The sequence below is a fragment of the Hypanus sabinus genome, chromosome 14, assembly GCF_030144855.1.
Source record: "Hypanus sabinus isolate sHypSab1 chromosome 14, sHypSab1.hap1, whole genome shotgun sequence".
Classification (NCBI taxonomy): domain Eukaryota; kingdom Metazoa; phylum Chordata; class Chondrichthyes; order Myliobatiformes; family Dasyatidae; genus Hypanus; species Hypanus sabinus.
Genome location: NC_082719.1, coordinates 46481463 through 46496478, shown reverse-complemented (window position 1 = coordinate 46496478; position 15016 = coordinate 46481463). Strand labels below are relative to the sequence as shown.

The 15016-nt window shown below is 37.7% G+C and overlaps 1 protein-coding gene across 7 annotated transcripts in view; it reads right to left on the bottom strand.

Moving 5' to 3' along the window:
- The window catches only part of slc30a9 (solute carrier family 30 member 9), a 107680-nt gene that overhangs the window by 5536 nt on the left and 87128 nt on the right, over positions 1-15016 (bottom strand). For all 7 annotated transcript variants that reach the window (XM_059989103.1, XM_059989104.1, XM_059989101.1 and 4 more), the window contains 4 exons: positions 8179-8286; positions 3812-3977; positions 1528-1657; positions 333-446 (listed from right to left, as the gene is read on the bottom strand). In XM_059989103.1, coding sequence (XP_059845086.1) covers positions 333-446; positions 1528-1657; positions 3812-3977; positions 8179-8286 — 518 coding nt within the window. The remainder of the gene's footprint in view (positions 1-332; positions 447-1527; positions 1658-3811; positions 3978-8178; positions 8287-15016) is intronic.

Below are 15016 nucleotides of genomic sequence, written 5' to 3'. Positions count from 1 at the left end.
AAAAATTAAGCCAACACCCACAGGTATATTTGTGAAAAGATAGATAGATAATAAAACATTTGAAATACATGTTATTTCATATGTTTGCAGATAAAACTTATTATTTTAAAATAAGGGAATATTATGAACGTTAATTCCAGCACACTGGAATATTCAACTTGAAGTATTATTACTTTGTTAATGTAGTCATGTTACCAGATTCCTTGTCCCAGATTTGCCTAAAAAACTGAGCTGAGAAGCAAAGCTCAAAAATTCTATGACATCTCGTGGTTGTTAAGATTTTATAATGTACTTACACAAGAGAGATGGCAGAAAGGAAAAGTAGTATCTACCTTCAGTGCCTTTTCTAATCGGTCAACCTCAGCTCCCAATGTATCAATAATATTCTCTCCATGTTTCAGCATAAAAGTTTCTAAGTCTTCAGGAGATTTTACCTGCTGAATTTCCTATAGAATAAAAAATGGGCAAGAGTTTCAAAGCAGTTCCAGTGGCAATAAACTTTTCTACTAAATATCTTCAGTGTTGTAAATAACAAAAATCTGCCAGAACTAAATTCCTAAGTAAGAAAATCCCACTTGTAGTATTACACACTTCTTCCCCCAACCCCACTGGCGATAAAGAAACAAATGGCAGCATCCTAAAGAGTGCCTTTTAAGAGGTTAAACTCCCAAAGAGATTCACAACAGTAATTGTTACTGGAACTACAACTTTTAAAAAATGACATACGTGTTTGTTGTAATCTGAAAGTTAGATTTTACACATAGAACCTCTAAGCATGTTCTGAAACTTAGTACATTTTAAAAATTGAGCTCCCCACCCCTCCCAATACACAAGACCCAAAAACAGAGAGGCACATCATGTTTACAGACCTTTCATCAGTTTTTGCCAATAATTTACGAAATTAGGGCAAGATTGTGTATTTATTGAAAGAATCTGTTAACAAGTGTTTCCTGATTTTGAATTTAGGTAATCTGTAATATCTTGCACTGTTTGAGTGCAGTTCTGTAATACATCGACCAAACGTAATGTATAATTTTCAAGTGAAAATGGTTATTTGCTTCAGCATGATACTATTCATTTTCACTGAATTGTATAGTTACACTGTGAACCATCCAAATGGATATTAAAAACTATGCAGATTTGATTCACCCACTGTTAAATGTACAGAATCATAAAGAACAGAACAATGTTGTTGAGGAATATTCTCTATCAGTCCAGAAAAATCCCACAGTCACTCACACATTGTATTACTACAGCACACTACTTTCTTTAAAAAAAATTGGCCCCCTGTCCTAATGACATTTTTATTTATTCAAGATGACAGATATTCAACTAGCAAAAACTTAAAAGGATGAAAGAATTACACACAATTCATTTTTAACTGTGCAAAAAGAGATTAATTTACAACCATACTCATGGTGCATTACATATCATGGCCTTTAATTTCTGAACTCTTACTAGATATTGCAATTTCAATAGGATAGCAGAATGACTCCTCCACAGTGCCAGTGCTTAAATTTTACATACATTTAAGATTGCATCAATGTCTTGCTTCTCCAGATAAGATCTTGTCACTATCCTTCCATCAAAATCAACTTCTGCTTTAAATCGAACTGTATTCATGCCCATGTCTGTGGCTTTTACATCATGGACAGCCCTGAAAAATCAGAACCAGCATTAGTACATATTTACAGAATCAGAAATGTATTTTTAAGTATTAAATAAAATCAAAACAGGAATTAAACATAATTTAACACTGCAACTGGTTATGCAAGGGTTTATATCACTGACTGCTAGGGTAGACTTGTCTTCAGAATTTCAGTTGCTCAAGTTATTCAGCTTGCTTAGGCAATATTATACAACTCTACTGTGACACCAAGGAGCTTATTAATTCAACATTAATTCAGAAATATTTTACTATAGCCATATTTCACCTGTGACTCCAACTTCCAGCTTTGTCTATTTCTTTTTCTCTTTAACATTTTCCCATCTCTTTTAAGCAGTACAGGGAGTCCCCAGGTGATGTATGAGTTCCGTTCCTGAGTCCGTTTTTAAGTCAGATACTTAAGTTGGAACAAGTACATCCGGTATTATTTAGCGTCAGTTAGTCAAACATTTGTCTTAGTATATAGTATATATTTTACCTTTCTATCCATATAAAACACTTAAGAAACATATGTATTCCAATAATTTAACCACTGCATTGCTTAGTAATAATTGTAGCTTTCATCGGGGCAGGGCATTTCACATGCTCCATTATTCTCACTTTATCCTCTATCCCTTAAAATTGTTCCGATCATTGACCGACTGTAGCCTAGCGCTTTTCCGATGACCGATGGCGTTTCACCTCAACGCTTTATTATTTCCACTTTATTTTCAATCGTGATCGCCTCCCGTCAATGGAACAGAAACACTGCGGGCGGCAGGTCCCGACCTGCGCTGGCTCCCGAGGTCCACTGGGTCCTAAATACCACAGCACTGAATTCCCCAGGTCCTAAACTGCACTGTGACAGGTTAAATGGGACAAGTGGGGGCTGTGCTGGGTTTGGGTATTTGATCCTCCACAATATTCCGCGTGGGAATTTAAACTGGAGGCAGCAGTGTTTTTTTATGAGGTCGAGCTGCAAGCTCGACATCAACCCGGCACGGATGGTATGGGAGTCCAGTGATCGACATCAACCTGGCACGGGAGCGGTCTGTCACTAAATCAAACTTGGGAACCTCCGTTCTCTAGCCCAGTGCTGATCTGACTGCACCACAAGCCAACCAGAACTGGGGGCGGGTGCTGGGGGGGACAGGATCAGGGTGAATCTTACTAAGAAAAATTTAAGCCAAATACAAAGTTAAACACTGAACACAGTGTCAACGGCAACAACTTAAAATGGCGGACGGCGTTCTCCTTCCTTGGTTCATAAGTACAAGTTATCCATAAGTCAGATGTTCATCACTTGGGGACTACCTGTATACAAGTTCTATGAATATACAGTTTACTCCCTTAAATACATATACCCTAACACTCACCGTAATGAGGGAAGACCATCATTAGTCAAAGTAACTGTATTTACGTCTTAATAACAGCCACATTTCGCAAGAAATTATTTTATTCGGAAAGTTGATGTTGCTGGCTGCCCTTTCCATCTCCATCATTACTAGGGCTCTATACAGATAAGTAATGAAGCTACCTTACCAATGCTTCATGTTGGATTTTCTTAAAAATGGAATAATGCCAACTGAATGTATGCTGGCTATCAGAGGAATCCCACCAATCCAATTCCATCATTTACTTCCCTGCAACCTATCTTCTCTCACATGCCCATCAACTTCACTGATTCTCCTATAATCCCGGTGTAACTTACAACAGCTAACTAATGCATCGCCTAATGTTGGAACAGCCAGGGGAAACCCAGGCAATCACAGGGAGAATGAGTAAACTCTACAGGGGGCTGAGTTGAACTACCATGATTGTGCATAGGTGCAAAACAAGTATCACAAGCCAATGCAAATTTTCTATTCAATTCCAGGGCTGTGATTAGATCAAGGGAAAATTTATGCCAGTCTTGTGCCAATGATTCAGAAAGCTTAATATATTAAAGGTGTTATTATGTAGATATTATCAAAGCCTGTAATAGACCTTTACAGTTTTCATATCTATCATAAGGCAGGAAACACAGCAGACTATTAGGTACCCTATCAATCCTTTCTATTCAAGAAAACTCTCTTATACAGTCAACAATTTGCTAGATCCTTTTCCTGAAAGGATATTTAGCAGCACTGTAAATCTCCTGATTGCAATTATTGTCTATTGAATTACCTTACTGAAGGGTCATTCTCTAAAAGTTCAGTAAGTCTTTGTACATTTTCTGGCTGGATAGATCTCCCAATCAGAGCCTCAGTATTTGTGTAGATCAAGAATGAAGAAATGGTACCCAGAAGTGCTCCAACACCAAGAGAGCCAATGCTGTCATAATAAGGATTACCTAAATCAAAATACAGAACATCAGTAACTGTTTGAATTGCACAACTGAATCAGATACCAAAATACACATATTAAAAATCACACCTAAACTATGTATCTGCATGACCACAGAAGCAACATTCATACTGTAGGTGAGTATTTTGCATTTTCTGTGACTGCTGCAATGGACTCTGCTTTGTAAAATGGATTTATGCCGTTTCATACGAACACATAGGACAAGATGCATACATATTATCCTATGAGAAGTTCTAACAAGAAAGATACCAGAATAAAGGAGATGAGAAAATATGCAAAAACATACATGGAGACAGAAACCAAATAAGTTTCAGGTTCCTGACTTTTCATTAGAACTGGAAACAGTGCTTAAAATCTATTGCATCAGTAGCTAAGAGGTAGGCGAAAGGAGGGGTGGTGGAGAAAACAAAGAACAAAAAGAAAAAAGGTTCAAATTGAACCATTAAATGACAGAAGGAAATGACAACGCATCCTACTGAAAACTACCAAATTAACTTTAATGAAAAGTTAAAAGCAAAGTTACATTTTGTTTTAAATATTCACTGAATTTATTCTCTTGGATTTCTAACTTAGCTGCATTAAAACTGACTATCATCAGTTGCTAAGGCCACAAAGTCTTGAGTTTTGCTCTTCTGCTCCACATTTGAAATGCTTAACACCAACCTCTCAGCAAGCTTGTGCTCAAACAAGCTAGCATCTCCTTGTACAGCCAGATGAGAAATGCTACTTGTTAATGCCCTTTAGGAAGTATCCTTATGTTAATACTACATCAACACGTTGTTTTTATTGTCTTTTCTATACAAAATGCTGAGACATTTTCTTTTCTGCAGCAGATGTGATGTATGCTAGGGTAACTAAAGAAGATAGTCTGATGAATAGAACATTAAAAAAAACACCTGCTCAAAGTTCACTCGCTCACAAAGATCCCTGAACTGAAATGTCAACTATTTCGCTTCCCACACATGCAGGCCGACTGCTTAAGTATTTCTAGCACTTTCTGACTTTATTATTACAAATTAAATTTAAGTCCGGCTCTTCACAGTTTGGATATACAAAGCTATGTAGTGAGTTAAACACCTTCTGAAAAACCACCCAAGATGGAAGCTTCCTTCAGGGTTTTTAAACAAGATCTTAGAAACTGCAGAATGTTAAGAAAAATACATATTAAGTTCAATACAGAATCGCCACATGTCTGAATATGCCATCAATTATTCTCACAATCAGTGTTAACAAAGGTAACGTATACACAACAATCCATAACTACACCATGTAAACAAGAGTAAACTTGTGGCACAACAGTATCTTAACAACAGACAATAAACTATACTTTTCAAAATATATCTACTAAATGTTAACAAAACTTAAGATTCACAGATATTGCTGCTTCAAGGGTAAATAAAAAGGGAATAGAGATGGATACCTTTCCTCCATGTGCTTCAAAACAAAAACCAAATTAAACCGCACAGGAAATGTAATAAAAAACAGCTTACGTACAATGATTTCCATACAAAATGACCTGCTCTTCTAGAGGCCAAATCAGTGGCATTCTGATAAAAAATGTGAAATACTTTCTTTTTTTCTTTTTTTTCTTTCTTTCTAAATCTTTTTATTAATATTAGTAATATGGACAGAATACAGATGATATATTGATAAAGAAATTACCAACATAGACATTCCATTACATATGAAAAAAAACATACATAATAGTTACAATATAAATGAGTTTACCAAGACATAAGCCATAAGATATATGTATGGACATAGTAAATCTAAATATTTCATAATGTATAATATAAAAAAACAGAAAAAAGAAAGAAAAAAAAATTATATAATGCAGAACTAGCTAATCTAATCTAATAACTATAACTAATAAATAATATAAAAGAAAAAAAAACAAAAAAGGAAAAAAAAACGGGCTGTTTATAATATCTCACAAAAATAAGTATTCATCAATGCCGTCACTTCCAGTCCTCTCAAAATACATAAGCTGAAAACTGGGAAATCAAATGAACTTGGCACAGGGTCATATTACATCATATGAAAATGTTGAATAAATGGTCTCCATAACTTTTCAAATTTAATAGAAGTCTCAAAAGTACCACTTCTAATTTTTTCTAAATTTAAACATAACATAGTTTGAGAGAACCAATTAAATACAGTGGGAGGATCAATTTCTTTCCAATTCAACAATATAGATCTTCTAGCCGTGAAATACTTTTAACTGAACATATCTTGGATGATGACTGAATCACAGCTGAAGTACTGTGTCCAGTTTAGATCTCAATAAAGAGAAGTTATTAATATTTTGGAGTGAGACAAATTAAAGTTTTATGTTGACTGCCAATCCAAAAACTTGAAAGGAATTTTCATAACTTTAAAATTTTCCAGAAGCTGAAAAGATTATATTCTGTTTTACAAATAATCTGTGAACGATTTATTTAAATCCAGGAAAATATGAAGATGAAGCAGCTCTGATCAGATGGCAGCAAAACTATGGAATATGCTACTTGTAAGGATGATAGAAGAGAAAATCAATAACAAGTTCAATTTCAAATTTAAGTGTACTTATCATTCAACCATTCATGAATATAGCCAAATGAAACAGTGTTCCTCTGGAGCCAAGGTGCAAAACACATTACTAACCGCGCAAAGCATAGAACATAGCACAAATAGCACATATGGTTAATTGCAGAAAAATAGTCATAAAGAAAGCCCTTGAGTGACAGATGCAATTTGTCGTGCTCCAGCTTGTTCCTCCACCCAGCGAACACCAAGGGCAGCCCCAAAGGGAAGTGCCAGCCTTTAACCTAGAACAGATTCCTGCATGCCCACAGAGGACTCTGCTCTCTTCCACACTACCTCTGGTGTCTCCTCCCATGGGTGACTGCCACAGGTGACCCCACGGCAAGGGCCTAGTCCTCGCCACAACCAAGGCAACACAGTTCCCCCGCCGTTGGTCTTTCTGATGAATCAGTGAAGTGGACTTGCAGTATTCTATATTAGCAAACTCCACCAGGATCTTGCAATCACAACAAAAAATATTCAGAACAATCACAGCAAAAAGTCCAGGCGACAACACAACAATGGTACACATTAAGTCCTGCTCCATTGCTATTAAACAACTCGATGATGAGAGATTCCTGTGGTACTTGATGATCTTAGTATCCAGCAGTGAATTACAATTGTAAAAAAGATGTAAAGGACAAAGATGGGATTGGACCCAGAGTGGCCGCTGCATCTAAGCATGCTGCCATCTTACAGGAATAATGAACTGGACAAAAAGGAATGCAGAGATGTTAAGAATGGACAGCTCCAAAAGAAAGGCTCAACAAGAAAATGGTCTTTTCTCCTATTGCTGAGTTAATATCCTTCTGTAAAAAAAAATAAACTGAGAGCATTCTACAGTTTTGGGCAAGTTGCTAGTTTTGCTAGTGACCTAATTGGTAAGTATATATTTATCTTTTATTAATCCATTCAAGTCAAGCAGCCAGTGTGCCTAAATAAAAGCTCCACGTGATATAACATATCATGAGGATGGATTTGGTGATGCCAAACTCACTAAACAGCTAAAAAAAAAAATAATTCTGGCTATTGGTTTAGCCATGACCATGGGCAGCAAATTCTCAAAGATCAAGATTTTACAGTTTCCGAATGCCCTTGATATTCAATTGTTTCAATGAAATTTAGATTTTTTTAAAAATTTAAATTCAAGCCATTTGGCTAGAGTTAATTAACTCAAATATGTTCACAATTATTCTTTTCCTCTTCTTATTGAAATGAATCAATCCTTTGTTCTTTTGCCAGATCGAACCTGGCATATGTTCAGTAGTCACATTCTCCAGCCTAAGTGCCAGGTCACTGCAGCAACCTCATGCTCAGTCCTGTATTACATGTGGGGTCAAAGATACAGAGCATTTAGAAAAACACCAGCAAAATACCAAGTGGCTTCAACACAGAAACCGCTGGCATTTATCAGCAAATTCCAGCCCATTTGGTCACTGAAAATGCAATAATCAACACCCAAAACATAGCTGTTTGAATGCAAATTAATACCGCTACTTCAGTAATTTCAAGGCCATTTAAAATAATCTTCTTTACATTTTTACCTTGTACACACAAATTAAACCATGTGCATTCCTAAGCAGGAAACTAAATTAATAAATCAGTGAATCAGTAACATGTCTTACCTGTAAGGGAAGTTAGCCCCATGCAACCAGCTGCTAACAACACTCCCAGCACAGCAGCTGCATCTTCCAACAGTACAACATTGGTGGTTGGATCATGACTATGTACCACTAGGAAACAAACATATTCTACTTTAATAGAGGCACAATGACCATGTCACTGAAGAATTTATTACTTAATACATAATGAATCTTCACAACCCAACTACTACATGGTAGTCTTAAAGAGTACACTGATGAATATCTGGAGAAACATGAACAACAGCTGCCACGTACGTGTACAGTACAGACTGCACCATAAACAATACACAAGTGCATTAGGTATAATTTAGTTACAAAATATTTGCATCTGTATCAGAAGCAGAGTTCGAAAGTCTTCCACAGAATTTGTAATATAGGCTGACATTTCAGAACACTTCAGGACTCCCTCAATTTATGAGATTCACAATTTCCTGGAATGTTTTTATTTACAAAATCTTGCTTTATGAAAAGGCTGATTTAAATGCTATTACACTTAAGTACAAGTTCAAGTCTAAATTCAACATACTGTCATTCAACTGTACACATGTATACCGCCAAATGAAATGATGTTCTGCTGGATCAAGGTGCACACACAAAACTCACACACACACAAAATATTATGAATAAATTAACAAATGATAAAGTGCATTTATGACACAAGTGAAAAAGTAAACAATATAACACGACTGGTGGGTTATATGTGATAAGACCTGGGTGATGGCAGGGAGTTCGGTAATTTCATGGCCTGGGCGAAGAAGCTGTTTCCCCATCCTAACAGTCTTTGCCTTAATGCTATGGTACCTCCTGCCTGATGGTGGGGGGGGGGGGGGGGGGTCAAGGAAATTGCTGGACAGATGGGAAGGATCATTGACAATGCTAAGAGCTCTGCATATGCAGTGTGCTAAATAAGCATCTGTTGGGTTGGAAGGAAGATCCCAATGATCCTCTCAGGAGTCTGCACAATCCTTTGTAGGGATTTGCAATCAGATGCCTTGCAATTCCTGTACCAAACAGTGAAGCAGCTAATCAGGACAATCTCCATAGTGCATCTGTATAAATTGGTTAGAATGGAGTGGGATGCCTCACTCACCTCAATCCCCTCAGGAAGTAGAGACATTGTTGTGCTTTCTTGACCACAGAGGTGGTGTTGAGTGACCAGGTGAGATCACCTGTTATGTGCTTTCCCAGAAATTTAGTGCTCCTAACTGTCTCAACAGAGGAGCCATTTATATGCAATGAGGAATGGTCAGCCTGCACTTTCCAAAGTCCACAATCATCTCTTTGGTGTTGACAATGTTGAGACTCAAGTTGTTTCACTCGCACCATTCTACCAGCCACTCTACCTCCTCTCTATACGCCATCTCAACATCACTGGCGATGAGGCCAACTACTGCTGTGGCATGAGCAAACTTGATTCAGTGGTAACTGCATTTAGCAGTACAGTCACATGTCAGCAGCATTCAGCCCTGGGGGGCACCCATGCTCAGTGTGATTGAGCAAGAGACGTTGCTGCCAACATAGACCAACTGTGGCTTTTCTGTCAAGGATTCCAAGATCCAGTTAAAGAGATGTTGAGAACCAACAAGGACAGCTTACCCACGAACTTCTGTGGATGATCGAATTAAATGCCAAGCTAATGTCAATAAACAGCTTCCTGGCATATGAAACACCAGTTTCCAGGTGGGACAGGACGGAATAGAATGCAGAGGCTATGGCATCAGTGGACCGATTTGAACAATAAGCAAACTGGAAAGGGGCCAATGCAGTAGTAAGAGGGTATTTAATGTGATCCATAACTAGCCTCTCAAAGCATTTCACTATTGCTTAAGTCAGTGCCATAGGTCATCAGTCATTGTGGCGGGTTACTGTTGCCATCTTGGACACTGGGATGCTGGAGGCCACCTTGAAGCCTGTGGGGACAGTGAGCTGTTAAAGATATCTATTAGAACCTTTTAATTAGGCTACACAGTCCCTCAGCACCTGACCACGTATGTTATCGGGGATTTTATTAATTTTGAAATGATGCATTTCTGAAGTTGCTATTAACTACAGCAAAAGCATAAAAATACAAATATTAAAACTGTATACACAAAGAAACAATGGCATTATAGCAATAATTCATAAATTGAACATGTGCAATTTAAAGAACTAACAGTGCTTTACATTGTCAGAGGTGTCTTTTTTGGATGTAGAAGTTAAACTGAGACTCCGCTTGGGTAGAATTAGAGGATTCTGTAATAATATATTTCAAATTTATACAGAAGTTTTCCTGAATATCTGCACTTTCAAATACATTACCAAATCATGGGAAATATTGTCAAATGTCCATTGCAAAATTTATATACATATAACATGCAGTGGAATTCAAGTGAATTTATTGAAACTGGTTCTTTCTTCTCTCAGCACCCAGCTAAGCAGCAATATAGTGCACTGTATTCAATCTTTCATAAGCTCAAATATTAATGAAAAGAGAAAGCACTCAATATTATACAACAAATATTTTGCATCAGCTGAACAATGGGTTTTGGCCATTAATAACAGAATTAAAATAGATAATATGACTTCAATAAGCTTGCATCAAAATAACAAAGGCACCATTGTGCTTTGCTTCCTCCCTCTGTAATTACTCAATTATTTATTTTAAATTATAATTGAAACATGGCAAGCATTCTGCATATATAATTATTTGATGCAGATTAGTAAAAAATAACTGGACCCGATAGTATTCTATATCAGAGGATAATGAGATTCACCTTCAAAGATTACAAGTAACAACCCCTAAAAATTTAAATACAGAATATGATTAACCACATTAATAAATCAGTTGTGCTCAAGCAATTGTTGTAAAATCTGACTAGTGTCACTCCTCTTCCAAGCAATTATCTATCTTGTAAAACTATTCAGACACTATTATTATAGAGAACAGTACAGCATGCGATCCCTCCCTTTAATCCACATTTCTGTACTGAACACAATACAGTTTAAACTAATCCTGTCTGCCTGAATGTAGTTCATATCCATCACATCTCTGCTTGTATATGTGCCTGTCTTGAACTCTTATTCATTACTGAGGCCTATCTAATCCTGACACAATATTTGTAACCTCTTAAAAGAACTATCAAGGTGATATCATCACAAAATTACCGACAAGATAAACTATCCAAATCATTTTAGTACAGTGTAGAGAAAAACCTCGACTTCCTACTTCATCATGGCTTTCAAATGTTTAATAATTTCACTGCTTTACATAGAGGCCATTTTATAATCTGATAACTACTTCACTCTCTGACCCAGAAAATCCTTTTCGTATCACATAAAGTTATATAACTAATAGGCAAATACTTTAGGTGTGTTGCTCAAGGTTTCTAGATTTTGCAAAATCTCTTGTGCACTGACAGGCCACTTCCTTTAGTATCTGAGCATCACAAACACTCAAATGCCCTCTCGAACATCCTGCATTCTCGCCTAACATTGGATACAGGCAACTAATTACCAGTCAACACTGCAAAATATTCATTCTGCACACCTGGGTGTCTGCACTGAAATTAGCAGAGCTCATCAAAACAACAACCTAACTCTTAAACATCACAGCCACAACAAGTAGTGGAGCTATTGCACAGGACCGAAAGAAACTGCAGAGGGTCATAAATTTAGTCGGCTCCATCTTGGGTACTAATCTACAAAATACCTAGGACATCTTCAAGGATTGGTATCTCAGAAAGGCAACATTCATTATTAAGGACCCTCATCACCCAGGGCATACCCTTTTCTCACTGTTACTATCACGTAGGAGGTACAGAAGCCTGAAGGCACACACTTAGCGAATCAGGAACAGCTTCTTCTCCCCTGCCATCCAATTCCTAAATGGACATTGAACCCTTGAACACTACCTCACTTTTTAAATATATATTATTTCTGCTTTTGCATTATTAGCAATCTATTCAATATAAATATACTGTAATTGATTTACTTACTTATCTTTTTCCCTGCTATATTATGTATTGTATTGAACCGCTGCTGCTAAGTTAACAAATTTCATGACACATGCCAGTGATAATAAACCTGATTCTGAAACATTCTCTCCACATTTACTTTATCAAGGCCTTTCATCATTTGAAATGTTTCAATGAGGTAACCCCTCATTCTTCTGAATTCTAGTGAATATAGGTCCAAAGCTATCAAACACTCTCATATGACAACCCATTCAATCCTGGAATCACTTTCATGAACCTCCTTTGAACCCTCTCTAGTTTTAGCACATCCTTTCGAAGATAAGGGACCCAAACCTATTCACAATACTCTGAGGCCTCCCCAGTGCTTTATAAAGTTTCAACATTACATCCTTGCTTTTATATTCTAGTCCTCTTGAAATAAATGCTAACATTGCATTTGCCTTCCTCACCACAGACTCAACCCATTAATTAACCTTTAGGGAATTCTGCACAAGGACTAACAATCCCTTTGCACCTCAGCTTTTTGTATTTTCCCTCCATTTAGAAAAGAGTCAACCCTTTCATTTCTCCTACCAAAGAGCATGCCCATACACTTCCTGACACTATTCCACTTGCCATTTCTTTGCCTGCTCTCCTAATCTGTCTAAATCCTTCTGTAGCCTTTCTACTTCCTCAAAACTACCTACCTCTCACCTATCTTCATATCATTTGCAAACTTTGCAACAAAACTATCAATTCCATCACCAAAATCACTGACATATGAAGTAAAAAGAATCATTCCCAACACAGACCCCAATTAGCCACTGACTTATCTATGCTAGAATCTTTCCTGAAATACCATGGGTTTGTAGCCTGTTAAGTAGCCTCACATCTGGCACCTTGTCAAAGACCTCCTGACAATCCAAGTACCTAACATCAGCTGACTCTCCTTTGTCTATCCTGCTTGTTAATTCTTCCAAGAATTCTAACAGATTTGTCAAGCGCAATTTTCCCTTGAGGAAACCATGCTGACTATGGCCTATTTTATCATGTGCCGCCAAGTACCTCGAGTCCTCATCCTTCATAATCAACTGCAACATCTTCCCAACTGCTGGGGTCAGACTAATTGGCCAATAGTTTCCTTTCTTCTGTCTCTCTCCCTTCTTGAAGGGTGGAGTAACATTTATCCCTAGCCTAATCACAAGACAATTCACAATGACCAATTAATGTACCAAGCAGCAAGTCTTTGGACCGTGAGAGGAAACCTGAAAATCCAAAGGAAACCCCACAGGGAAGTGCATTCAAAATTCTTACAGATGGCACTGGAATTGAACTGTAAACTCCAATGCTTTGAGCTATAATTTTGTTGTGCTAACGTGGTGCCTTAAAAACAACTTCCTGACTTTTGAATTCATTGCCTTGACTAATTAAGGCAAGCATGCCATATGCCTTCTGAACCTGTGCATCCACTTTCAGAGGGCTTGGACTTCAATACCCTTCTGCTCATCAACACTGGTCAAGGCCTTGCCCAAAACAGTGTACTATATTTTAATATCTGATCTACCAAGGTGCAAGACCACACATTTGGCTGGGTTAAACTCCATCAGCCAATATCCCAGTCAGCTATTTCTCTGCCCATATCAGCAATGGATCTATATACCACTGCATTCTCTGTCAGTCTTCTACGCCACTGATCTTCCCATCATCTGCAGACTCACTAACCCACCCATCTACATTTTCATTCAAGTCATTTGCATACATCACAAACAGCAGAGATCCCACTACAAAACCCTGCAGAACACCACGAATCACAGACCTCCAGCTTGAGTGAGTCCCTTCGATCACTACACTGTCTTCTAGGGGCAAGCCTGTTCTGAATCCAAACAGCCAATTCACCAAGGATCCCATGCATTTTAACCTTCTGGAAGATCCTCCCATGAGGGACCTTGTCAAACACACTTTACTAAAATCTATGTGGACAACATACACAGCTCTAAGCTTCAGCAATCACCCTCGTCACCTTGTTAAAAAAAAACTCCATCAAGTTAATAAGACATAATTTGTCCCACACAAAGCCATGCTGGCTCTGCCCAATTACAGCATGGCTTTCCAAATGCTCATAAATCCTATCCTTAAGAATTATCTCTAGTAACTTCCCTACCACTGACGTGAGACTCACTGGTCTATAGTTTCCAGGATTATCCCTGGTTCCCTTCTTGACTGGTGAGTAGCTAATATTGTTGCATTATTCCAGAAGAAAACCAGGGATAATCCTGTTTAATTCTAGCTTCTGAAACTTAACATACTTTTCCTTTTTCCTTCTTGACTAAATTCATCACCTCTGTCGAGGTCCAAGGTTCTCTTGGATCTCTTGACATCCTTCTTACTGTAACATACCTGTCCTGTACAGTTTGTCTTTAAAATACCCTCCACACGTTAATGTGTTCTTGCCTAAAAACAACTGTTCCCAATTTGTTCTTCCTTATTCCTGACTAATGCTCTGTAATTTGCCCTGCTTCAATGTAATACTCTCCTGCAAAATCCATACTTATCCCGATTTACAGCTATCTTAAAATGCTGTTTGCTGCTCCTTAACTGCTGATCTACTGAAAGGTCAGACTCCTGGCCAGGCTCATAACCCAACACCAGGTCCGGTACACCCCTCCTCTTGTTGGACTATCTACATTTTGATTTAAAAAAAAACACCCTGGATGCACCTAATAAATTCTGCCTCACCCAAACCTCTTGCACTCAGAAGGTCCCAGTTTACATTAGGGAAATTGAAGTTCCCCATGATAAAAACCCAACGGCTTTTATACCTTTTCTTAATCTGCCTGTATATCTGTTCCTCAATGTCCCAGTGGCTACTGGGGGGGAGTGGGGGCATC